The sequence below is a fragment of the Netta rufina genome, assembly GCF_964035555.1.
Source record: "Netta rufina genome assembly, chromosome: 1".
In the NCBI taxonomy this organism is placed as follows: domain Eukaryota; kingdom Metazoa; phylum Chordata; class Aves; order Anseriformes; family Anatidae; genus Netta; species Netta rufina.
This window is the reverse complement of record NC_140123.1, coordinates 138,021,450-138,045,996: the sequence shown is the minus strand read 5'-3', so window position 1 is coordinate 138,045,996 and position 24,547 is coordinate 138,021,450. Positions and strand designations below refer to the sequence as shown.

General features: G+C 40.8%; 1 protein-coding gene across 1 annotated transcript in view; it reads right to left on the bottom strand.

Moving 5' to 3' along the window:
* Positions 1-24,547, bottom strand: part of FAR2 (fatty acyl-CoA reductase 2) — a gene marked incomplete at both ends in the record, with an annotated part of 84,124 nt that overhangs the window by 4,798 nt on the left and 54,779 nt on the right. Inside the window, 6 exons of the mRNA XM_084286015.1 lie at positions 1,128-1,257; positions 5,261-5,432; positions 12,365-12,432; positions 14,274-14,392; positions 18,539-18,583; positions 19,967-20,144. Of these exons, the coding sequence (XP_084142141.1) occupies positions 1,128-1,257; positions 5,261-5,432; positions 12,365-12,432; positions 14,274-14,392; positions 18,539-18,583; positions 19,967-20,144 (712 nt within the window). The remainder of the gene's footprint in view (positions 1-1,127; positions 1,258-5,260; positions 5,433-12,364; positions 12,433-14,273; positions 14,393-18,538; positions 18,584-19,966; positions 20,145-24,547) is intronic.

Here is a 24,547-nt window from a genome sequence, read left to right as displayed (position 1 = left end):
GCTAAAATTCCCCTGCGGCCTGTGGAGAGGCCCCTGGTGGAGCAGGCTCTCCCCCTGCAGCCCATGGGTCCCACATGGAGCAGATCTCCATGCTGCAGCCCATGGAGGAGCCTCCAGTGGAGCAGGTGGATGTGGCCTGGAGGAGGCTGCAGCACATGGAGAGCCCCCACAGGAGCAGGCCCCAGGCCGGAGCTGCAGCCCGTGGAGAGGAGCCCACGCAGGAGCAAGGGGTCTGGGGCAGCTGCCGCCCATGCGTGGGGGACCCATGCTGGAGCAGTTTGCTCCTGGAGGATGGACCCTGTGGTACGGAGCCGTGTGGGAACAGTTCCTGAAGAGCTGCTGCCTGTGGGCAGCCCCCGCAGGCTCAGTTTGGGAAGGACGGCATCCCGTGGGAGGGACCCCATGGGGAGCAGGGGCAGAGAGTGACCGTGAAGAAATGGCAGGGATAAAGCGTTAGGGACAGACCACAGTCCCCATTCCCCATTCCTCTGCACCACTTGGAGGGAGGAGGTAGAAGAGGGTGGCTGTAGGGAAGGTTTTTTTTGTTGTTGTTTTTGTTTTAGTTTCTTTTGTCTGCTAGTGATAGGAAATAAATTATATTAATCTCCCTGTACTGAGTCTGTTTTGCCTGTGACAGTGAGTGATCTCCCTGTTCTTATCTCAGCCCCTGAGTCTTTTTCATTGTATTTTCTCCCCCTTTTCCTTTGAGGAAGGAGAGTGAGAAAGCGGTTGTGGTAGGTTTTAGTTGTCCAGCCGGGTAAAACCACTATAGCTCCCTTTGTGCAGGCCATTTTGTCTGTGAAAGCAAATCTAGGTTATTTATATGCCAAACAGGAACTTGAAAACAAAAGGCAGAGAGCTGCCTTGTTAAATGGAAAGACTTCACTGACTGAACTCTCAGAGAAGAAAGAGTAATACATCTCAGGAGAAACCATCCTCCAAAATCTTCCAAATGGAAGGTTCCTGATAAGTTCTTTAATAAAACAAGGAGGAATATATCTTTTCAGATCAAAGTCAGTACCAGTCATCTAGGCAGATGCCATTCGAAGGCTGAACACAGCACAAAAAATAATTGTTGCAGATGAACAGAGGTGGAGTTCAACAATCCACACGCAGGGCATACTTACCTTTCTGTCCTCTGTGTTAAGCTGACCCATTAACATATTCATATTATCTGAAGACCAATCCCAGGACTGGGTGGAGAAATACTGCAGGAGCATCATAGATTTGTGCAGTCGATTGATAATCTTCATCATTCTAAAATAGAGGAGGAGAGTCAGAGATGAACTTGAAGTTTGTCCTTACACAAAAACTGGATTTTTGATGTGTAGATGTTTTCACAGGTGAATAGGACTTGCAAAGCCTGATGAGCCCTCCACTGAAAACTAGCTCAGCAAGAGTCTAACAACTGCTCCAGCTGAGGTCCTGAGCCTACAGCTGCTCAGCCTTTATTTTTGTTCTGAATATGAGTGCAAACAAGCACTCTCCAGGGCAGGACTGAGGCTTAACTTACTGTCCTGAACTGCAAAAGGGTAAGAGGCTACACTACCCATGGTAGTGTGCGGTGAAGAGCCCATCTTAACCAGTACAAAGTCTGCACAGCAGATTACAAAACCACAAAGGTGTGTTGTTTGCCTCACAAGGCAGATAATTCTCTTTCTACCACACAAATGTTTGTCTGTTCTCAAGCTAGAGTTGACTCCTGAACTGAGGCTCTGATTTTGGAGTTAGCCCATACTGAGCCAGCTCTAATTCAGAGGTGACTGCCTCTGCGGCATGGACAAGATCTTAAGTCTATTGCTCAACTTCACTTTTCAGATAATGGCATCTTTTTCATGTTTCATGAAAAATCATGAGGTTTCTCTGATCTCTCCATTTGACTTAAAGGCCACCCTTCTCCCTGTGCAATATACAGTGGCAGTTGGGAGTGATTTTTATGTCCTTCCTTACACAGGAAGAGCCTAATAGCATTGCAGTCCTGGTGGATGACCTTGGAAATCATCGTACACATTATTTTGGTGTGGGAGGAATGGGAGGGCACAGTGAAACTATCTGAATATCTTCCTGAAGCATCCTCATAAAGATGAAAGCTGATTCAGGGCTGCTAAACAGGAACTTTGGAAATGTGGGTTGAGGTCTTTCATGTGTCTTGGCTTTTCTTTATGACTCATGTTTACATAAAAGGGGATGACAATAATGCTGTCCTACCTCAGGATTATTTTACAGATATTCCAATGGTCATGAGTATGAAAGGCCTGTGGGAGGCAATTGTTTTAAAGTGGGATGTGCAGTGCTCAGTCCATTTTGAGAGAATGCCATGTTCTCTCAGACTGGATAAGGACAAGGGAAAGGATTAAAAGGCTGATTTCTGGGGAAAACAGAGCTGTTTTCACTAGGAATTCTGAGCTGCCTAGAGGGTAACAAAGTCAGTGTGACAAATAAAAGGCGGCAGTCTGTGGAAGAATGGTGCCAGGCTGGCCTCTCTCTGTGCAGATGTGACTGCCCTCTCTCTGTGCAGATGTGACTGCCACTTCGATAAGAACCAAGCACAGCAGAAAAAGACACAATGAGTACATCAGTTCAGAGGAGAGCTGTGCAGCTTACTAAAAGTGATTTTAAAGCACTCAGAAACCTTACATAGACACTCCTACTCAGAATTAAAGTGGCTCTCATTTTAGAAGCAATACAACAGATTTAGGAAACTTTCATTCTGAATAGTTACGTGCATATTGATTAAATACAGTTTATCAAAACTACTTTAAAATTGCTTCAAATTAATCTTCCTGGTTGTGCACGTGTAGGCAAGTATGACAGGAAGAACTTTGTGAGTATTTTAATACCTTTTAGAAACTTGGAAAACAACCTATTAGATTGCATTGCAAAGATCGAGTTGCCTCTTAAACTGGCTCTTAAAAAGCCATCAGTATCTTTAAAGTGCTTAGGGTTAATGGAATCTGTCAGAAAAAAAAATAAAGAAAAAGAAAGGAAGAAAAAACATAAAGGAATTAAAAGTGTATCCCTGCTTTTGTTTTGAAAATAGGCTGTCACACTTGAAAACAAATATCCTATTGACATGGCCTCCTGTCAACGTGGGCAGAATGAGCTCTGCCTGTAGATCTACCCAAAGCAACTTATCTGAGTAGCTGGAAGTATTCATCAAGGAGATAAATGAAGGCATCTAAACAGAAATGCACAAGAACTGCATTTTTCACTGTAACGGGTTCAGCTCAAATGTTGTTACCATATTTAAAATATTTACTAATTTAGATTAAGGATTGCCATGTTAAAAAATATCAACCAAGGAGATAAATGCATAGCTGCACTCTGTGCAGCTATAGGAAAAATTTTGTTTAGAATATCTGTTTTCTCCACTGTGGATGAATTGAGAGGCCAGGATTACCTGTCACCAATAGCCTTATTAGTTACACTTCAGAAAGCCATCTTGTCTTCTAGAAAGCTGTTTACAGAAATTATTTATTTATTTTCTCCCATACTGAGCCTAGCATAAGCAGATTCTCAGGTGTGACAGGTTGCCTCAAGAGACTAGTATATAAACCACATTATTTTTCTAAGACGTGGATGGATGTATAGCAATAAAGATAATCCATTTAGGGCAGTTTTGCTAGACACCTAGTAATTTATGTGAAGTGAACTAACAGTGAAAGTAAGATTCTCAGGAGTGGCAGAATATAAAAGTCTAAAGCTGATGGAGATGGATTTTGTCGCAGCCATGAAGATGGCTCGTTCTTTGATAGGTGGGAGTGACAAGTGGGAAGAAAGTTAAGTCCAGGAGCTTTCTCAAAGCAGAGGAAAAAATATGAAGGGTAACATTAAAGCAGGTTCATTGACACATTTTATTTTTGTTTTTTAATAATATTTGAATATGGTTTACTGCTCTTAAGGCATAAAGACCTGATATTTAGGTAGGTGAAAAAAAGAAAGAATGAGCTGTTACCATTCTCTATCTCACATTATTGCAGTACCTGGATAAGCTTAAGTAGCCCTGTAAAAAGAAATGTGAATTATAAAGAAAAACAAAAAAAAACAAAACAAAACAAACAAACCAAAAAAAAAACAAACAAAAAAAAAAACAAACAAACAAAAAACAAGACTTAGTGAGGTAACAAGTTCATTCCTGAGCCATGTTTGCTTAGGTCACAGATCTGAAAGTGCACAAGAAAAGATTCTTCTCTGCATGAGTTCATGCTGAACTCTACTTGAAATTCAAGTATGGTTTTATGGCCAATAACCACTGGCTACCTGCAATCAACTTTATCAAAAATGTCAGTTGTAATATCAATAGCAAGATCTTACTGCTGCCTGTTTTAACAGAGCACTGAGATTCCAGCCTATTCTTCCTCATCCTCAGTTTACCTCTATTTTTATGGAAATTCTTGCCTACTAAATAAGTGGAAGTCATTTTATAGACCAGTTTCCTTCTGTAGCAGACAATCAGAGAAATCAGAGCAATGCATCAGCCAGGGATTTCCCTGCAAACAGCCAAAGCCAGCTTTCTAACTAGCAGTTAGTGTACAGAGGCTGACATGGAGCAGAGCACCAGCACACTGCTCTGTTCTTTCACAATAAATTTTCCTCCATAATGGCAAGGAGTAAAGAAGGAAGCTGGCTGAGTTGTGTTATTTACATTAGGATTCCTTCCACACAGGACACAGATAGCTATGTTCCTCCTAGCCATGACACTGCCAAGGCTCAAATACCAATTGCAATGGTAACCTGTCCTTGTAAATACAATTTGGAATTTATTCATACTCAGAAACAATTGTTATGCATCCTAGATTTCCAGTTGTTTGGCCAGTGCTGTTAACTGCTAATTATGAATCTGATTCATGAGAGAAAAAAAAAGTTACCTAGAACTGTTCTAAACCTTGCCAGTCTCAAGTCCTCACACAAGCTTGATTCCTTACTCATAGCAGCAATCACATCACAAAGCTGCAACAATGAGAATCTTGGAGGACAGAACAACTAACAGTCTTTCTTCTGCTGGCTTGGGAACCTCTGAAGTGTGCAAAGCTGAGTTTAAAACCTATGGTGTGCCCTGAGCACTGGAAATGTTGGGAATGCTAGGCTATCCTTAACTATGGCCATTCGGTTCCTCTTCTTTTTGAGTAATCTCAAGACAAGGCCTGGAGTTGGGAGGAAGACCAGGAACTCCATGCTGGGGCAGCCAGTTCTCAGGAGTTGCTAGACTCTCTATAACAGCAGCTGATGCGCAGATAATTGAGGGTATGCAGTTTCTTACCTGGGCTTTCTTCCTGTCAGCCTCATGTACAGGTCATAGAGTATGGCTGGAGCCTTGTGACTGACAGTTATCCAGTACTGGTTTATCAAGTAGTTTGATGTCAAGTGAGCATTGGGTGTTCGGAAGGCCTGCTCCAGTGGGTTTCTTTTGAATGTGGACATGACATACTGTTCTGTAAGAGAGCAGGAATTTAAAATCAAGCACTTGGCTGAGTTGGGAAGAGCCATACCAACATGGTATGATAAAATCTCCGCCTTCTTGGCATCTCCCGTTACCCTCCTCGTTCAGCAAGGGACCCACATTATCCCTAGTCTTCCCTTTACTGCTTACATACTTAAAAAAACCCTTCTTATTATCTTTTATCTCTTTTGCAAGCCTCATCTCTAGGTGGGCTTTAGCCTTCCTTGTCACGTCCCTGCAGGCCCTGACAACACTTCTATACGCCTCCAAAGAGGACAGGCCCTTTTTCCACGTTTCATAAACCTTCCTCTTCCTTTTGATCTCATCGATGAGCTCCTTGGTCATCCACGCGGGTTTCCTGCCCTCCTTCCCCGATTTCCTACTCTTTGGGATGCACTGATCCTGAGCTTGGAAGAAGTGCTGTTTAAATGTTGCCCAGCTCTCACATGCACCCTTGCTTTCTAGCAACCTAGGCCATGAGGCTGTGATTGCAACGAGATCGTGGCCCCGCAACCGAACACAGATCTTGAGCTCATCCTGTTTATTTCCCGTGCATTGGTATACAGGCACTTTAGGGAAGCAGTCGGCATAGTTACCCTTGGAGGGATGCAAGAAGAAAATTCCGGATGGGTATCACGATCATTACCTTCTCTGAGGAGCCCTCAGCCAAACCTAAGGGACAACTCAGAGGTTTTTCCCTATCTTCAACAGTGACAGCAGCGACAACTTCCCCCAGCCCTTCTCTGTCTCTTTTAGCTCCCCTCCCTTCCCCCATCAAACCTAGTTTAAAGCCCTGGTAATAAGTTCGGAGAGCTTGCTCCCCAACACAGTTGTGCCCCCACTTGCTGATTTGAAGTCAGTCAGCAGCCCACATACCTGGCTTCTCAAAGGGCTGCCCAAGATCAAAATACCCAAATCCTTGGCCCAGACACTACCCCCTCAGCCAGTCGTTCATCTGTCCCGTTCTCCTCCTTCTTCCTGGGTCTCAGTCACCCAGAGGGAGGACAGAGGAGAACACTACCTGCACCCCTGATCCCTTCAACAACCTTCCCAGGGATGCAAAGTCCTTTTTAACATTCCTCATTTTTCTAGTTGCAGCTTCCCAGGATCCAACCTGAATGACAACATGAGGATAGTAATCCTCCAGTTTAATGAGCTGTGGCAGATCCTTCCTAACGTCTCTGACACATGCCCCAGGAAGACAGCACACCTCTCTGGGTAGGTTATCTGGGCGCCAAATGGGAGCCTCAGTGCCCCTCAGCAAGAACTCTCTGATCACTTAGACTCTCCATTCTTTTTTTGTGGCACTGGTTGTGATGCACTGCTCTGCTCAGCCCCGATCCCTATGCTCAGTATTTCCCCCAATCTTGACACGCTTCACAGGGTTGCTTCCCAGCTTCAGACTACTGCCCAGACCCTCAACCTCATCCTTTTCCTACCTGAGAAGGGAGTCACCTACAATTACCCTTCTATCTTTCTTGGTGGAGGCAGTCTTGAGGCGTGGAGTCGACTTCATCACCCTAGGCATCCTCCTGAGTGTACTTTCTACCTCAAGCTCACCCACCAGTCTCTCAAGCTCCAGGGCCTCAAATCTGCTGTGTAAGGGCACCTGGGAAGGTGGGGCCGCGGGGGAGGGGGGGGGGGGGGGGGGGGGGTGCCTGCGAGGTCAAGCAGGGACCTGTTTCCATTCCCCCTCAACGCCCAGGTCCCCTCCCTCAGCCCAACTGCAACAGGGCAGGGGGTCCACCCCCATTTGGGGTCTCTCACCCCAGTACCTCTCCTTCAGGCCCTGCAGGGAGTCACTCCACCAGTCTATCTCCCGCTCACACTCCCTGATGGCCCTCAACCTCTCCACCTCCTCCTTGAGCCCTGCCACCAGGCGGACCAGGTCATCCACCTGCTCACACCTCACACACACGGTGTCTCTGCCTCCCTCAGACGGCAGCAACAGGCTCAGGCACTCCCTGCATCCAAAGACCTGAACTGCCGCACGGTTGAGCGGGCAGTCAGTCTGGGTAGTTACAAACTTCCTATAGAGAAGCTCTCTGCCTAATGTAGACCATTGTGGCCTAGCTAGTGGTATACAGCCATTAGATGAGTTGTTCTTACGGGCGGGGGGGATCGCTCTGCCCCGCCTAAGCGCACCCTGCTCGTGCAAACTGTCGGCCCTGCCCTGTTTGCCCGTCCAGGTCGCCGCGCTCCCCAGGGGCGGCTTTTGAACGGCCGGGGAGGGGGCGCTGCCGGCTCCGCCTACGCTTCGTCAGCCTCCCTCGCGAGGGCTGCCGGGCCCTGGCGGCTCCCTCGGCTGCCTCGGTGCCGGGAAAGAAGCCCTGCCTGTCCCGGTACCCCGCTCCGCTGCAGAACGCGTCTGCCCCGGAGCCGATCGCCTCAGTTCCCTTGCTGGGGACCGCTGATATTTTTGAATTGTGATAGTTCCGATATTGCCTGCATGGCTCAGTCTCAATTCAAATCTTGACGTTACTTTACCACAAATCTAGTTTTCAACTGTAAACTGGTTGTGGAGGTGACCTTTTGTAAGACGTTAAAGATATTGCTGCCTTTGTTTTCTCTTTGCATTTTTGGCAGAAAAAGCAGAAAGTACATCCCGTGTCATGTCAGACCATCAACCATGCACAGAATTCACTCAGATCAGCAACACCTTTCTCATTTTAGTTACTTAAGGCTTGTACTGAGAAATGCAGCTGTAGTACAGCAACAATATTATGCTCTTCTCTTGGTGTGAGAAGAACCTATATCAAGAACAGATGAGATACTGCTGAAAACTCAAGAAAAATTCTGGAAGTCAGGAATGAAAGCAATGTTGTTTTAGAAAGCAAATAAGACAGAAGTGAGACCAGTCTGAAAGACTTTCTGAAAGAGTTAGAAAAATGCTAGTTTTACGTAACTTGGAACAGTTAATCCTACAGATGTTTTCTCTACAAATCTTCCCTATACTGGCTTGCACCAACTCAGCGCAATGGTGCTATCTCCTAGTTTTTGGAAAAGATTCAAACTTCACAAGACTAATAATAGCCTTTTATACTATGACAGTTTGTTTTTGGAGAGAGAGTCCAACAGACAGACCAGGCAAGCAAAGAATCCTGATCCAGAAACACACCACCTCTAGGAGCTACTGAAATGACAGTGGGTGGTCTTTCCTCTCCTACCACTGCATGAAAACGCAACAGAAAATTCTACAACTCAAGGGCATATTTAGCAGGGGGAGAATCAGACATGGGTCTCTCCTAGACAGACCACAAAAAATTGAATTATTTTTTTTCCCACACACTGAACACTATTTTAAAGTATACTTTAAGAATTTGTCTTGAGCAGAAATAACAAAATGTGCTTTACACAGTCAGACTAGTAAGACTTACACTGCAGCAAAGTAGAATACACTTCTTCAGTTTAATACTCAGTTGTCTGACCACATTTTTGTAATAGTGGGGAGAATAACTGCAGTAACAGAAGACAAAAAAAAACCTGAAGGCATAGCATTCTTTATAAAAGAAATAAACCAGCTAAAGATCCTTTTAGCAACAGAGGTTTGTTTTTATCTGGAGATCTACTGAATAAGCTGTTCTGCAATGTATGTTTCAGCCTAAGCTCTTACTTAGACTTACATATTTTTCAAATAATTTTCTTTTAGATCTTTCTCTTCCTTCTTTCCAAGTGCATCACTCATGTTCTCATGCCAGTCTTTTCTGTTCCCTACCCAGGGCATCCTCAGCCCACTTCAGTCTCAATTTCTCTGTTTTGTCTTTCTCTCCTTTCCTCCTCACCAAAGAACCATAACTGTGTTGTGCTTCCTGTTATTCCTGCAGTTTGTCCTGGTGTAAGTCTCAGTAACCGGGTGCTCCAGCTCATTCCCTCTGCAAACTCCAATTTAGATTTGCACTAAAATGCTCAGTCCCACACTAGATGACCCCCAGTCCCCAGTCTTGTTTCTTCCAAGTTCACTCTCACAATCTTCCATCTCTACGATCAGTTGCCTGCCTCCATGACCTGATCTGGAGGTAGACACCCAGCTATAACATTTTCAACCTGCAAAGTGAAGTATTTGCAGATCTAAACACAATTGGAAATGTGCTTTCAGAAGGGGTAACAACTTGAGTAGCAGCAGATGCTGCCCTGTGTGTGCAAAGGAAGGAACTGACAGGTGAAGTTTGGTTGGTCTCTGCAGGGCCTGGACTATATGGTGGAAGCCCATAGTTCAGAGAGAGCACAGGTCTAAAAAGCCAGATGTGAGTTCATGCCAAAAGAGTGGGTGCCCAGAAGCCAAACAGTGAGTATATAGAGAAATATACCCCTCATACCCTTCCGCAGCCTGCTGATCACACAGTGTCACACAAGGAGAAAAGATTGCCTTCAGTCCAATCACAACGCTGAACTGCTTTTGCAAGCCTCTGCTGTGCTCAGATGATTTAATTGTTAAATTCACAGTTACAAGCAAAGTAACTTAATAAGATCAATCACAATGCATTAATACACCACCGTTTTCATCAGCAAAATTATATTGAAAATAGATTAGAAAGGCAAATCTCAGGTGGCAATATTATGGTGGCTGTTGCCTAAAGTAACAGCCTGTAAGCAGCTTTCCATTTACTCTTGTGAAAAAGACACAGAAGATCTGAATTTACATGTTACGAGGCTGCATTTTCAAAAAATTAATCTGTGATGCTTCACCTCTCTTAGACTGTCAAACCACAACATTAGATATCTTATTAAAAAAATGTCAGGAACCTGGTTTGATTTTTTCACAGCTCTACCAATTGGTGAAGCCTCTTCCTTGCTAGATCAAATTGCATGGTAGGACATTAGTAGTTTTTTTTCAGATAAGTCTTGTTCTGAAAATGCACTTATGGTCTGATTCTCTGCTGACTTAACAGTTTGCCGGTTAAATAATGCAAAGCAAAGGTTGAACTGTGAAATATCACTGTAGTGATTTGCCAGCATCCTGCATTTTAATTGCAAATGTGAATGATTGTATAACAGAAAGCATATCAGGCTATATACATCTGTCCGTGAGTGTAGTGAGTCTACTTGGTATTTCACAGTATGCAGCTGGGCAAATTCTGCTACTTAGCCTCAGTGTCAGTTTTCAACTGAAATGGTGTCAGGATTTGTTTCCCTTTGTTTCACCCCTGCCTCAGAAGCAGAGACATTTGAAAAAGACAACCATGCAAATCACTTGAATTCTTCCACTGACAACATTCATCACAGAATGGCTTGGGTTGGAAGGGACCTTAAAGATCACCTAGTTCCAATGCCCGTGTCATATGCAAGGATGCCACCCACTACAGCAGGCTGCTCAGGGCCTTGTCCAACCTGGCCTTGAACACCTCCAGGGATGGGACAACCACAATCTCTCAGGGCAACCTGTTTCAGTGCCTCACCATCCTCTGAGTGAAGAATTTCCTCCTAATTTCTAATAAAAATCTCCCTCTTTTTGTTTATAACCATTCCCCCTTGTCCTGTCATTATCTGATTGAGCAAAGAGTCACTCTCCATTGTTTTTATAAGTCCCCTTTAAGTACGGAAGAGCCGCAATGAGGTTACAACCCCAGAGCCTTCTCTTTTCCAGGCTGAACATCCCCAGCTCTCTTAGCCTTTCTTTGTAGGAGAGATGCTCCAGTCCTCTGATCAGCTTTGTGGCCCTCCTCTGGACCCATTCTAACAGGTCCACATCCTTCTCATGATGGAGGCTTCAGACATGGATGCAGGACTCCCAAGTGGGGCCTCAGAAGGCAGAGCAGAGGGGGATAATACCCTACCTCAACCTGCTGCTGGCCACCCCTCTGTTGATGCAGCCCAGGATGCAGTTGGCTTTCTGGGCTGTGTAAGCACACACTGCTGGCTCATGCCGAGCTTTTGGTCCACCAGAACCCCCCCAAGTCCTTCTCCACAGCTGCTCTCAACAGGTTCTTCTCCCAGTCTGTCCTCATGCCTGGGATTGCCCTGGCCCAGGTGCAGCACCTTGTGCTTGGCCTTGCTGAACCACATTAGGTTCATGTTGGCCCACTTCCCAAGCTTGTCCAGGTCCCTTTGGATGGCATCCCTTCCTTCTCTTGTATCGACTACACCTCTCAGTTTGGTGTCACCTGCAAACTTGCCGAAGGTGCGCCCAATCCCACTGTCTGTGTCATTGATAAAGATATTGAAAAACACCAGTCCTAAGACAGATCTCTGAGGGACACCAGTTGTCACCAGCCTCCACATGGACATAGAGCCATTGTCCACCACTCCCTGCGTGCAACCTTCAAGCAAATTCCTGATCCACCAATTAATCATTTGATTCACAATCAAAAGTCAAACTGTTCTTGAAGCATATCTGTCATTTTAAACTTTGCCTTCTCTGGTCTACACAAACTATTTCTGTTTAAAAGGTTTTGCACAGAAGGAGGAAGAAAGGCTATCCTACTGCCTTAATATACTAGTTTTCTGAAAGTTAGAGCTTTCTTCATATTGATGCAAGATTCACTATTGAGGTTCTCCAAGAGATTTCAGAGCACACACACACACACAAAAAAAAAAAAAAAAAAAAAAAAGAAACACAAAACCCAGTAACCAGGAAAGGAAAATATCTAGTTACAGCTATGTAAAACACCTTCTTCTACAATTTAGTGACTGGTTCTCTATTCCCTTTTCCACCACATTAATACCTTAGTTTAGCAAAGCATGTACTTTGCTTGGTTGTTACATGATAATGCCTACAGTGAAAACTGAATAAATGCTTTCCTGAGCTGAATGCCCAGCACCAGGAGGTTTTGCTTACAGGACCTCACTAACTACAATTGTGCCTCCCACACATGGTTTGAATGACAGATGCAGAATGCCATCTAACTACAGGAAGCCACCTTTCCAAAGCCTGGCCAAGGAATGCTATTGATGGTTGACATGTTCTAGTTTTAAATTATACCTTACCCATTTCTCCCCAAAAGAAAGGGTTGATTCCACCCGTTGTACAGTTGTACACCAACATATTTTTTGGCCTGGGAAAGAGAAAGAAGTATTATTTTAATGAGTGAAGAAAAGCACACAAAGATTTACTAATGGAGCATAAAAACTAACAGCCCAAGTAACAATAACAACAGCTCATTAAAAAAAATTGCAGAGGAGGTAATTTTTCATAACTATGAAAACAATGTAAAACACGAAGTTTTAATCAGATTCACTCAGATTCTGAAGAGCATTATTTAGTTAATAAAGACAGATGGGGCTTAAGATAAATTATCCATATATCACTTATCTAAAATTATAAAAAGCATACATGCTAACAAGTTTGTGATTGTTTTTAATAGTTTCTCTTAGTGTACTGTAAATAATTTGCCCAAACCAACCACAGGGAAACAATGTGCATTTTACAATCATTTACTTAATGATTATGATCTGCAATACTTTTGAAGTCCATTCGTCAAGGTGGTGACTATAAATCAATCATTTTCAACAAAATTCTCAAAAAAGTTAAACATTTTTTTTCCATTCTCCACCCTCCAGCTGAGTTAGTGGTCTTGGTAGAGCATAGAGCTTCTACAGTATGTAGTGCAGACTGCAGTTCTCTAAGTTTTAGAATTCCCCCCAGCAATATCACTTGCCCTGAAGGATTTTGACTTTCTAACTAGACAATTACAAATAAATAAATAACCCATACACACTATCATTCGAGACAACACCTAAATGTGAAACTCACTCAGATAAATCAAATTTACAGAAGGCTCAGGCTTTTTTTTTTTTAAACATGATTTATTAACCTTGGGGTCTTGCTCAGCTAGCCAAAGCTTTAAATCAAGTTCTGCACTTGCTCCTTTAGCCTAACAATTACTTGTGTGGGATCAAAATAAAAAACATGCATCTTTTGCCAACAAAGAGTCAGAAAAAATGGCACTTCTACTATGGCTGAAGACAAGACTTCTAGATATTTTTCATTAGCACATGCTTTTTTTCTTTCCCAGCTTTTTGGGCAGGCTGTAGCCCTCTTAACCTGGAGGTTCTAAAGGGTTTGTGTATAGGAAGATATATTTTCCCTACTGTGATACTTTGTCTGTTGCACGTGAAAAAGGAAGAAGCTACAAAAGAAATAAATCTGAAAAGCTGGTGAGCTGCCTTTTAAGATCCTTTTAGGATCTCTGTATTGAGGTTAATGTATGATAATTTTCTCCACTCTCAGTTCAGTAGAGAGCTCTGTCCTTCAAAGTAAAATACTTCTGCACTTATTTGCTTAGTATTTCTCAGTTGCATAAATGTCTAGAATAATTCATGTGCTTTACTCTGTAGCACTTCCTACATAATGATCGAAGGTCAGAGATGGAGGCTCACAGAAAAGAACTTAAAACCTTAATGTCACTTATACATACCCTTCTCAACAAAGCAAAGAATACGAGGTTTTAGTTCATCTCTCCTATCATACAAGTCTATAATATATATATATTTTGCACTATTTTCCAAGGAAAACATTCAAAGTATTTTCACCAAGAAAACTCCAGAAGCCAGTTGAAAAGTAACTCAATGTAGCTGCATGAGAATGGAGGCATTTAGAACAAAACAAACAAAACAAAACAAACACTTCAGAAAGGTAACTTATGAGAGAGACTTGTCAAGTGAGCTTACGTTTTACTGAGAAACAGGTATTCCCTGTAGCTTTAGAGATTTCCTGACTCTAAAGTCTACCTTCATCACTTCTGTATGCTCTTAATCCTTGCCAAAGCTGGGGGAGAAAATGTGAACCAGAAAATGAATCAACAAAGCTTCATTTAGCTTCTTTCTAGGTTCTTCCTGAAGTCCTGGTGCAATCAGTAAATGTTTAAGCCTAGAAGAAACAGAAGTGCTTTCCCACCTGTGCACAGCAGTGTACCACCCAGCTGCAAGGGTGAGGTTGATGACAACATCTACTGGAATCATATCGGCTACTGCTTCATTGTTGGCAATGACAGTCCTCAGAATCCCTTTACCTGCCTGTGGGACAAGGGAAAACAGTCACTGATAGTACCACCACACAAACATTTAATTAGCTTAGAGCATGGGTAGACCTTCACTTTAGCACTTTTCAACACTGTCACCTGATGCAGAAGATTGCTTGGTTTCTGTGAAAACAAACATGGATCTCATGTGATCCCACTGTTCTGCATTTTCAGAGGAAGTCTAAAGCATGATGACACGTGCTGCATATAACAAGAAAATCAGTCACTTTTAGTTAACTCAATATGAAAGAAATACTTTAAGAAATAAATGTATTTGAATTAACTGGAATAAAATTCCCAGTGAAGTTCCATTTTCCTAAATAACCCAGGCAGATTAAGGTCTGAGTATCCCTCAAAGACAACAGTTGCTTTGGAAAAGCCTGATAGGCTTTTTGAAAAGTTTTCTTCCTTTCCTTTGGATGTACTCATTGCACTTGCTACTTAAGGGAGTACCACTTACAACACTGATTTAATTTTCATGAGCTAAGGCTTCTGAACTGTTACATCTTATCCTTGGAGCAGCTGGTTTGGGGTTCACAGACAGAAAGACTCAGACACAAGCAACCATGTAATCTTCTCCAAATGACTCCAAACATCCTCCTCAAACCCATGGCATGCACAGTTAATTTCTGCTGTCTTAACCTGAACCAACCACAGTTATGTTTAGACATGAAAACCTTTGCTTGCAACATCACTACTTGCTGTTTTTGTAGTTCTTATTGTTCTTACGGCTACTTTCAATGGAATAAAAAGCAATTAAAAAGACCCAAAGCAGACAACGAAACTCAGCTGAATCACTGTGTGATCCACTATCCCATTTTAATAGGTAGAAAAAAGGTTTGACTTTTTTGGGGTCAGGTTTCTAAACCAGGTATTTTGATGGATGTGCTGCAAACATCTCTACTCAGAGCAGCATGTGATGGTTATACACACAAGAATGAATTGGACATTTAGTATATTCTATATTTAGTACAGACTGCAGGTTTAAAGGTTGTAAAGTACTTTTAATATTTGAAATGGTTATTGGTTGTGACTTGATTTCTACTTGTGGTTACTTTTTTTTTTCTATTTAGTGAAATAGAAACTACTTCAGCTGAAGCCTTTGAAACCATTTGCCAACTTGAGTCTGACGTTTTTTGACAGCCTCCCAGCTGAAGTGCTTTGGGGCCAATTGCTATTCAGAACATATTCAGAACCATTTAAGCCATGGTTCTGCCCTACAGCTTCATTACCTTGCACGGAAGAAAGTCTTTACATGTAATATGGAACAGTGAGACAAAATGCCTTAATTATAGGCCACCAGAAATGTAATTAACTTAAGTTTGTTTTTCCATCAACAAACAAAGTTTCTCTCTACAGCAGCTGAACAAACTGTAGATGAAGGAAACTAATTGCACTATTATTTTGGGTAGACCTGTGCGGTGTCAAGAGTTGGACTTGATGATCCTTAAGGGTCCCTTCCAACTCAGGATATTCTATGATCATGGACATCTTGAAATCACATATTTCATTAATATTTAAAAGAAACACTTTATTTGTGGAATTAAATGATGAATAAGTCAGACTCAAATATCATAGTGACAGAAGAAAACGTATTCCAAAGTTTGAAGTTCAGATTATACCCAAGTGAACCTAAAGATCATCTGAACAAATCTAAACCTGTTTTTTTTTCCTCCATGTAGGATGAGCTTGGGTTAGAATTTGGAAGTGAATATTTTCATATGGGAGGACATTTAAAAAAATCAAACACCAGAGCTTCTCTGCTTTTTCTATCCTTAATTATCACCAATAAAGGTGATAATTAAGGATATTTCAAATTTCAATTTGAAATAATTTCCAAATTTCCAATAAAGGTGATAATTAACCTACTTGACTAATAAATACACTTTGAAATACAGTCAACCCAGAGAGTTGTTTTTAATCAAACATTTCTGAGATAATTAAACTAATGCATAACACAGATATTCATGGGCTAATTTTTTGAACTACCACAAAGGAATTAAATACACCACATCCAAGCACATTAATTCAAACACGAATGTTCCCTCACCGCAAAATACAAAAAGTCTCTTGGATTCAGTAATAATAAATGCCTTTCACTTCTAGATAAGTAGTACCAGTTCAACTAAAATCAGTAGCACCTGGAGATGGTGCAAGACAAACACTATCAGCACTGGCAATCCCCTCTCCCTTTACATTACAGTATCTTTGCCCCAATTCTTTCCAACCAACACTGCTGCTCATGGGGCCAGAAAACCACCAAACACCCTCGTCACTACACCCAGGATGTACTGCCTTTGCTTTTTCTTTGTTTCTTGGCTAATCTTGATATAACTATATTTCACATCTTTGACTTTGAAGAATGGAAAATAATCACTACTTGTATGAGTGGTAAAGGATAAACATATAAAATATATGCAAGCTTTGGCTTATGTTCAAAAAGTAGCCACTATTATTTAAAACAAAACAAAAAAAAAAACCTACAGTGATGTATGATCAAAATTTTCAAATACTTAACCATTAGGCGTTATTTACTTGTTGATTATAACAATAAAAAGCAGGATTTATTTTTTTAACTTAACAAAAGATCTGATTCGAATGTTTTTATTCGACTGAAATCATATAAACTTTAGCCTATGTTTCATAATGTATTGGCATATGATACATGTATGACAACTAGCTGCTATAATTTGTCACTTAGGTAACCCACTTGTGAGGATAAAAAGTAATGCAATTTTTTTTTTTTGTATAACATCTTCTTTGTAAACCGTAATTATAGACAAATTCTTGTGGCAGATTTTTAATGCTCAAAATTAATCATAAAAATTCAAAGCTCACAGATATTGTTACAGAAGTTAGAACCTGTCACACAAAAAGTAGTGGATCTGCAAAATTAAGGAACTGCATAACTTTATTGTGGTGAAGACATGGGAACACTGAAAACAGCACAAGATTCTAGGAGTAAAGCAAAGAGAGGCGATACAAGATTTTGAGCAGTCAGCAATGAATAGAAGACTGATAGATAATTATTTGAAAGAAACTATCATATGAATAGGAACTAGTAACACTTTGTGAACATAATTTGAGGGCTTTTGAGAAGTGTCTGAAATGTGTAACTGGGGTTTCAGATGAAAGCATTAGCTAGGATAAACCCACTATTTAACTAGTCCTGCGGATTCCAGAAGTAACTGTAATAGTTTCTATTTATATTGTACTTAACATACAAATGAGGTTTTAAAATGAGATACATATATTTTATTCTACTCTCCTATGACCGTAGACTACTCATCCTTTTATACACTGCAGAGGGTTGATTAAAACATAGTTTTACAAAGTAATCAAGTTGGACAAAACATATATGAAAAATATCTTTGCATAGCTACACAACATAATGCATTGTTAAGGCAGTGATTTTAATTCAGAAAAAATAATAATATATCTAAGCCAGAAGAAAAGACATGCAACATTACTGTTATCATGAGATAAACTGTAATTATAGTTTTCATATTGAGGGAATATTTTTCTCAAGTTATTCATTATTTATTTATTCTATTATTTATTATATAGATTTGCTCATCACCATTATGCACCAGTGACTATTGAACTCCTGCACAAAGCAATGTCAAGCAAGACACAGAATCTTCGTTACTGTAGAGTGGTCATAAACTGTAGCAGTGGACTTAGCAATAATATATATGAAGATAAATCAAAGTATAAGTAATGCTGCCTCAAATTTGTGGCATGGTATTCCAGCCAGAAAGTTAAACTCTGTTAAAAGATTCAATCTCTGACATCTGTGAATTACACCTCGTTTCAGGGATGCGTTCTATGCCATTTCTTTGAAAATTTGGCCAAATTTCTCCAAATCCCTGAAAACTGAAATTAATGTTTAGTGAACAACATGCAACATGCATACTCTTCCAATGGCCTTTTTCAAGAGCAGCATAAATAGTATGCTGTGTGCCATGTGCACATAGGTGCACGGCAGGCATGTGACATCTTCCTACAAGATTCAGGAAGTTGCTATGACAGTTTTTTTTCCCCCACACAGTTTCTAAGCAGGACTTCAGAGTATTATTTAGAGTTGCTATTTTAGTAACTAATTCCACTTTAAGGGAACTTTAAATAGTACTAGACATACCGCAACAAATATTCCACTTGTCCCATTGAAGCTGTCAATCCAACCCTGCAAAAAAGAAGGATGATTATTCTTTATTGCTATGATAGGTTGCTTACACAGTCTTCAAAATGGTTATAATGCTGTGGTGTAGATAACTGTTGCCTCATTGCTTCTTTAAGACAGATACCAGCCTATCTAGGACAGTTGCCAGGAAGCTAACTGGAATGAAAGTATCTAATTGATTTTAAATATGGGATGCTTTGCATGATACCTCATACTGTCTGCAATTTACCCATCAACAACACAGACTTTGTTTTTTAGAAACCACTTCTTTCCTCCAGCAACTTGGCTACATGAATAAACTCTGGCTTTAAAACACCATAGTGTCTTATTGCTGTCAGACTTGCTGAAAACTGTCAGCATGTTATATATCCACCAACATAAAACATTCAGATGCCATTAAGACTGATTTGATTACTTCAACTAATTTCTAAGGCAAAGAAGAAAAACCAAACAAAACCAAACAAAACCAGCCAATCAACCAAAACAAACAAACAAAAATTTTGAATCCCATCCTATTCCAGCCCCTTGGGGGAGCTGGAGTTAGAGCAGTAATGAGCTGTATGACCTGAAGTGGTTTATAACACCTAGCAGAGTTCAGTCTGTCTTTATGACATGAGGAATTTGGCCCACAGCCTTGACTGTATCTCAGCCATCTTTGGCACAGTTCAAGCTTTATGACAGGCAAAGGTGACTTTATGCTGCCTTTCCAATTTGGCCGCAGTATTAGTGCACATTATTCCTACTGGTATATTTAGCCTGGTGAATTGTTTCAGTCCAGAAGTACAGCTGCATTTAATTACTGTGCCTGACACATTTGTATCTGCAACAGGCCCATACAAGAGTGAATCCACTGAGTTCAACAACTACCAAAGTAAGACAAAGATATTAGTAATGGCACATGTCATGTGCCATTATCAAATGTTTTCAAGGACCATGTGAAGTCTAGGGTGCTCATCAGGGCCTCATTAACAGGCTGTCTGGAACATGGGAAAAATTGAACCATAATGCAGCATGACTGTGACTAACTTTCAGATTTCCTAAGTGTTTCCCCAAACCAGTACAGAAACTCTCCCATGTGTCTGCCTGGGCATAATATTCTGCGTATGACTGTCAATTGCAAGTCCAGCATCTTACACAAATACTATTCTATCTCTTCTTAGTATTGCTTAAATGCATTCTTTCCACACACAGACAAAAATATGTCAAGATGTTGAAGAATTACTGTTCTAATTCAGCACAGATCCTCCACTTCTCCCATATGCTTTCCTATGAACTGGGGTACCTGTTTCTCAAGTGGACACTACCAGAAGTAGGAACAGTTTCCATGCAGAACTGCAGCTGCATCAAACGACTCTCAGCAGGTAATTGCTATGGATTAATGCTTACTGGGAAAGGCTCATGCCAGCTAGCTCCCACAATGGATGGCCTGATGATAGCAATGTTCAGATTTCCTTTCTCTTGCTGAATCAGGTATTCTGACAAGGCTTTGGTGTAGGTGTAAGTGTTGGGCCAGTCCCCAAGCAGCTTGGGTGTGATGTCTTGAATGATAGATTCATCCAACCACCTACAGAAAACAAGAAGGATAACATCATTATCTGTCACACAGAGAGTATACAGAGGCAAAAAAGACCAATTAAGACAGGAATCCTCACCTGAAACAAAGTCAAAGACATTTAAGACAAAGCAAGGAGTGACTGAATTTGGAGTTTGCTTAATAGCTCTGTGGGAAAAGGTTACTTTTGTCTTGGAAGTACAAGATAACTCTGAGCTTCATGTTGTGATGTCCAGCTGAACTACACATCTACACTATCTCATTGTAAAGCAATCTCACGTGTTTTATGTTTCAGTACAATCTGTTGAGTACCTGTGGTTTACAGTTCCTTCGATGGAATGTTCCAACCTCGCATTCTAGCTAGGTAGCGCTCTTCTTTAGCCAATACAGTCCCTATAAGCCTCAAAGTACATTTCAGAGGATTCTTGGTAACCTTGAGTTACTGAGCAGAGTACCATTGCAAAGGTTACAAAAGCTAAAACTAGGTACTACAGCAACAGTACTCCACTTGCACTATTTAAAAACGTTAGATGCTCCTTTCTCCTGGTTTTCCACTGATTTATTCACACAGAAAATTTCAAAATTGTCAGTGTTAGCTTCTTTAAAAAGAAATAAAAAAAAAAAATCAACCAGATCACCTTATTAAGGTATTCAGTTATTTAGTCCATCAGAAACAGTTCCATATATACCTTTAAAAATGTGGTCCTTACTACCACAGTGCTGTGGTGAGAACCTAGGGCTCTTCCCTGGCTCATCAGCAATACTTTACCAGTTCTGCCAGCATTTAGGCCTAAAGGACAGGAACTGGCTGTACTTCCACAGCTCTCACATGCTGCTGCCAATCCAGGACAGGTTTTCAGTAGGCTGATGCTGCACCACAAAATCAAAGATTAACTCCTACAATCCAATTTGTAATTAAGTCAATGGACTTACAGCTCAGACTGACTGATTGTACTCTTCCTAGGGGCACTACAAGGATACTGTTTCCTGCAGATCCTCAGTTCACCCCTCCTTATCTTGAATTTCCGAAACAGGTGTAGGTCATGAGGAGAGGAATAAGTTGGAGATCGTCATGCCTGGAGAATTACTTGATCACATCAACTTAATTGTGGAAACACCTCTGTTGGCACGGTGCTTTTCAGATGACTCTGACTGGAGTCCTACCACAGCCGAATATATTACAGTAAAACTTGTATTAGAAAACAATGACTGTTTGAAACAGCCAGTTTACAGAGAAGAGCGAACTTCAGTGAATCTCTCAGTTGCAGAACTAGCTGAAAAGAATCTGACATTTTTAGTATATAGAAATTAAATCTTTTAAAGAAAAATCAAAGCCATATGTAGACACAAATATTTTCCTTTGCAACCTTAATCCCATGTTCTAGAAATAAGGCAGAAAAATTGTTTAATTGTTTAATTTTTATTTGTTAAAATGTTTAACTAAGAAGAGGCTATAAGTAGCACACAATATTGACTTAATTTACAAAGGCTGTTTAGACAGTCATGGAACTTGGCCTCTTCAGGGTTGCAGCTAAATTGTCATTGTCTGAATCTTTCAAGTAATTAATTAACAGTCTACCAAAAGAAGACATCTATTTCTTCAGATTCTGGAGGAAGTCTAGGTTGATTCATGAGCTCAGATTGAGCTGCATACAAAGATTTTTTCTGCCCCTCTTCCTATTTAAATTTAAGTTGATTAATTAATTTATTTAAATAGAGACTTACAGGTTAGCAGATGTCACAAAGCAGACAGGTGTAGAACTACAAGCAGAAGCAATTTCCCCTTTCCCTCATCCTTCCAGACAAGCCTCCACATTACTTTAAGTGGTCATCAGTAGGACCACACCAGGTGATTTGATCTACTAGCATTACCATCACAAAAGTGCTGTGCTGACTGTTCAGAAAGGCAAATTGTTGCTACTCCTTTCTGTCTTTGGTGACCTACTTTGAAGAGCCTGAAATGCTAAATCATAAAGCTACTGCTTTCACTCACAGTTAAAAATGCTCCATAGAAGCAAGAGATGCAAACAACATGTAGCCCCTTCTTCCACCACATACAAGCACTAAATTACCATAGGAAAACATATCTTACTGTGTTAATTGTTTTGCAAAGACTCTCTTTCTTGTAAGTGATGACAGTTCTACATTTTCTGCAATAATAGTAAAAACAGTTTTGCTTCAGCCCACACTTAATTGTGTACTGTGCTTCTTACCTCAGCATACTCTTCAAAGCTGATTTCCCTCAGCTTTAGATTAAGGCAAACCTTTCTTGATGTGGCAGATTATATGTTTCCCTATCAGTCTGGCAGCACTTAGAAGAATGATTTCTGGTTTACACAGATAAAATCTAAGGTTTTCAAAGCAGAAAAAGTATGAAAATACTGGAAAGGAAGGATATACCAGGAGAAAAAGAAGAGAAAAAGAAACAGCTGGGAATTGTGTATGGGATTTCACCTGAATACAGAATCATAAGCACATACCAATTGCATGGCCAAAGCATCATTGAACAGATCTGTTATTTAGTCCAGTTGTGGGGTCACAGCTTTTGATGCTTTTGCAGTTCTTTTCTACTTGTAGTTTCATGATGTAATTAACCCCTAAAAAAATGACACTGGCCAGCACCTGTTCTATTCTGCATGTCTTTTCATTACATTACTGTCCTAACATCCCAGAGGCCTTCTGCTTCCTGCTCCTCCATGCATTTCCCTAATATATTGATTTGATCTGCAGAACACTTTCTGAACCAATGGCCCTTAAAACAGTGATTTTCAATGGGGACTACCTGATTTTAATGCCTTTGAAAGCAATGGTTGTCTTTGCTGTGAGTAATTATACCTCTATCTCCAAACACTATAAATGAACAGATGCCATCCTAGTTGAGGGCATGCTGTGACTTCTATCTCAGTAGAATTATCAGAGGGTGGCGAACTTCTGAAGTAAGGACACAAGAAAAACTGTAAATCACAAAAGCTAAACAAAAAAAGGCAAGAAAAAAGTATCTCTAATTACGTGACTAAGAAACAATAACCAAATGTACTGCCAAGAGAAACACGTTGAAGGACACATTTGAAAGTGCATCCTCTGTCACTCAGCCTGTCTTTTAGATGTCATTCTGTCTGCAGCATATACGAACTATGATAAATGAATTTTTACTGTCTTATGTCAAGCAGATGAAGTAGCAACCTCTGGAGTAGCAAGGAACTTCTGCATGTTTCTGAATAGCATAATTATATCTGAGCCATCAATACTAATTGTTTCCAAAGTTGCAAGTGGTGATAAGCTTTTTGGGGCAGTGAAAGGTAATATTGATGGTGATGAACTCCATATGACCTTGTAAAACTGAGTCAAAGGGCAAAAAGTTGGCAGCTGTGTTTCACTGTAGATAAATGGGAGGTGATATGTTTAGTGAAGAGCAGGCAAAACGGGTCTTAGAGGTTGCTGAACCCAGGACTGGCAGTTAGAACTCAGCAAGAGCTATTGGGAGCACAGCTGATGTCTCTATGAAATCTCCATGTCAACAAGTAGTAGCCAACAAAAAATTCACTGAAGTACTGGATATTATTACATAGAGAACTAGACAAAGGGTGCCATTTTGAAGCTATTTAAATAAAACCTTAGGTGCCCAAACCTTCAGTACTGCACACAGTTCTCTATGGCCCTCATCTTCATGGAGAGAGAGGAGTTAAAAAAGGCAAAGAGAAAGGGACAGGTAAAATCAAGGAGACAGATCAGCTGGCGTATGAGGAGACAGCAAAAACACTGGAACTCTACAGTCTGCCGAAGAGAGGATACAGAGTGAATGCAATACAGTTTTACCAAACTGCAGAGGGATTGAATAGGGTAAATACTGCAGATATTGCAATGCTACAACTACAGGACAAGCAATGAAACCATTATTATGACAGTTTGAAACATAAAACAAAGCTCATCTTCTCAGAACAGTTAGTACACTTCCAGAACTTGCTGTCATAGGCAAGCTGCAGAGCCAAGGTACCAAAAATTTCAAAATGGGATTAAACAAATTCAGGGCTTCAAAAATGGATATAAAAAGAATAGAATATAAAAACCCTCATACAATGGTTCTAGTTTCTGGGAGGCTACAAGGGGAAAGGATCACAAAGAATATCCAGGCTCGTGCAATTACCATTGCCACTGTTGAGGGCAATATACTGGGCCAAGCAGTCCATCACTCTAATGAAACAGGGCATTTCTTACGTTTTTATCATGCTCCACTTGCTGAATAAATGACAAATGATAGACAACTCTAGCTGAAAGCAAAAATATTCAAGACTATAGGCTACAGGAAAAATTTTAAAAGAAAACAAAGATTCATACTACATTTTCTGGAGTAGTACTTTGTGAAGTAATTTCTTTTGACAAGAATCAAGGAGAAGAAAGAATAAGTACCAGTTCTT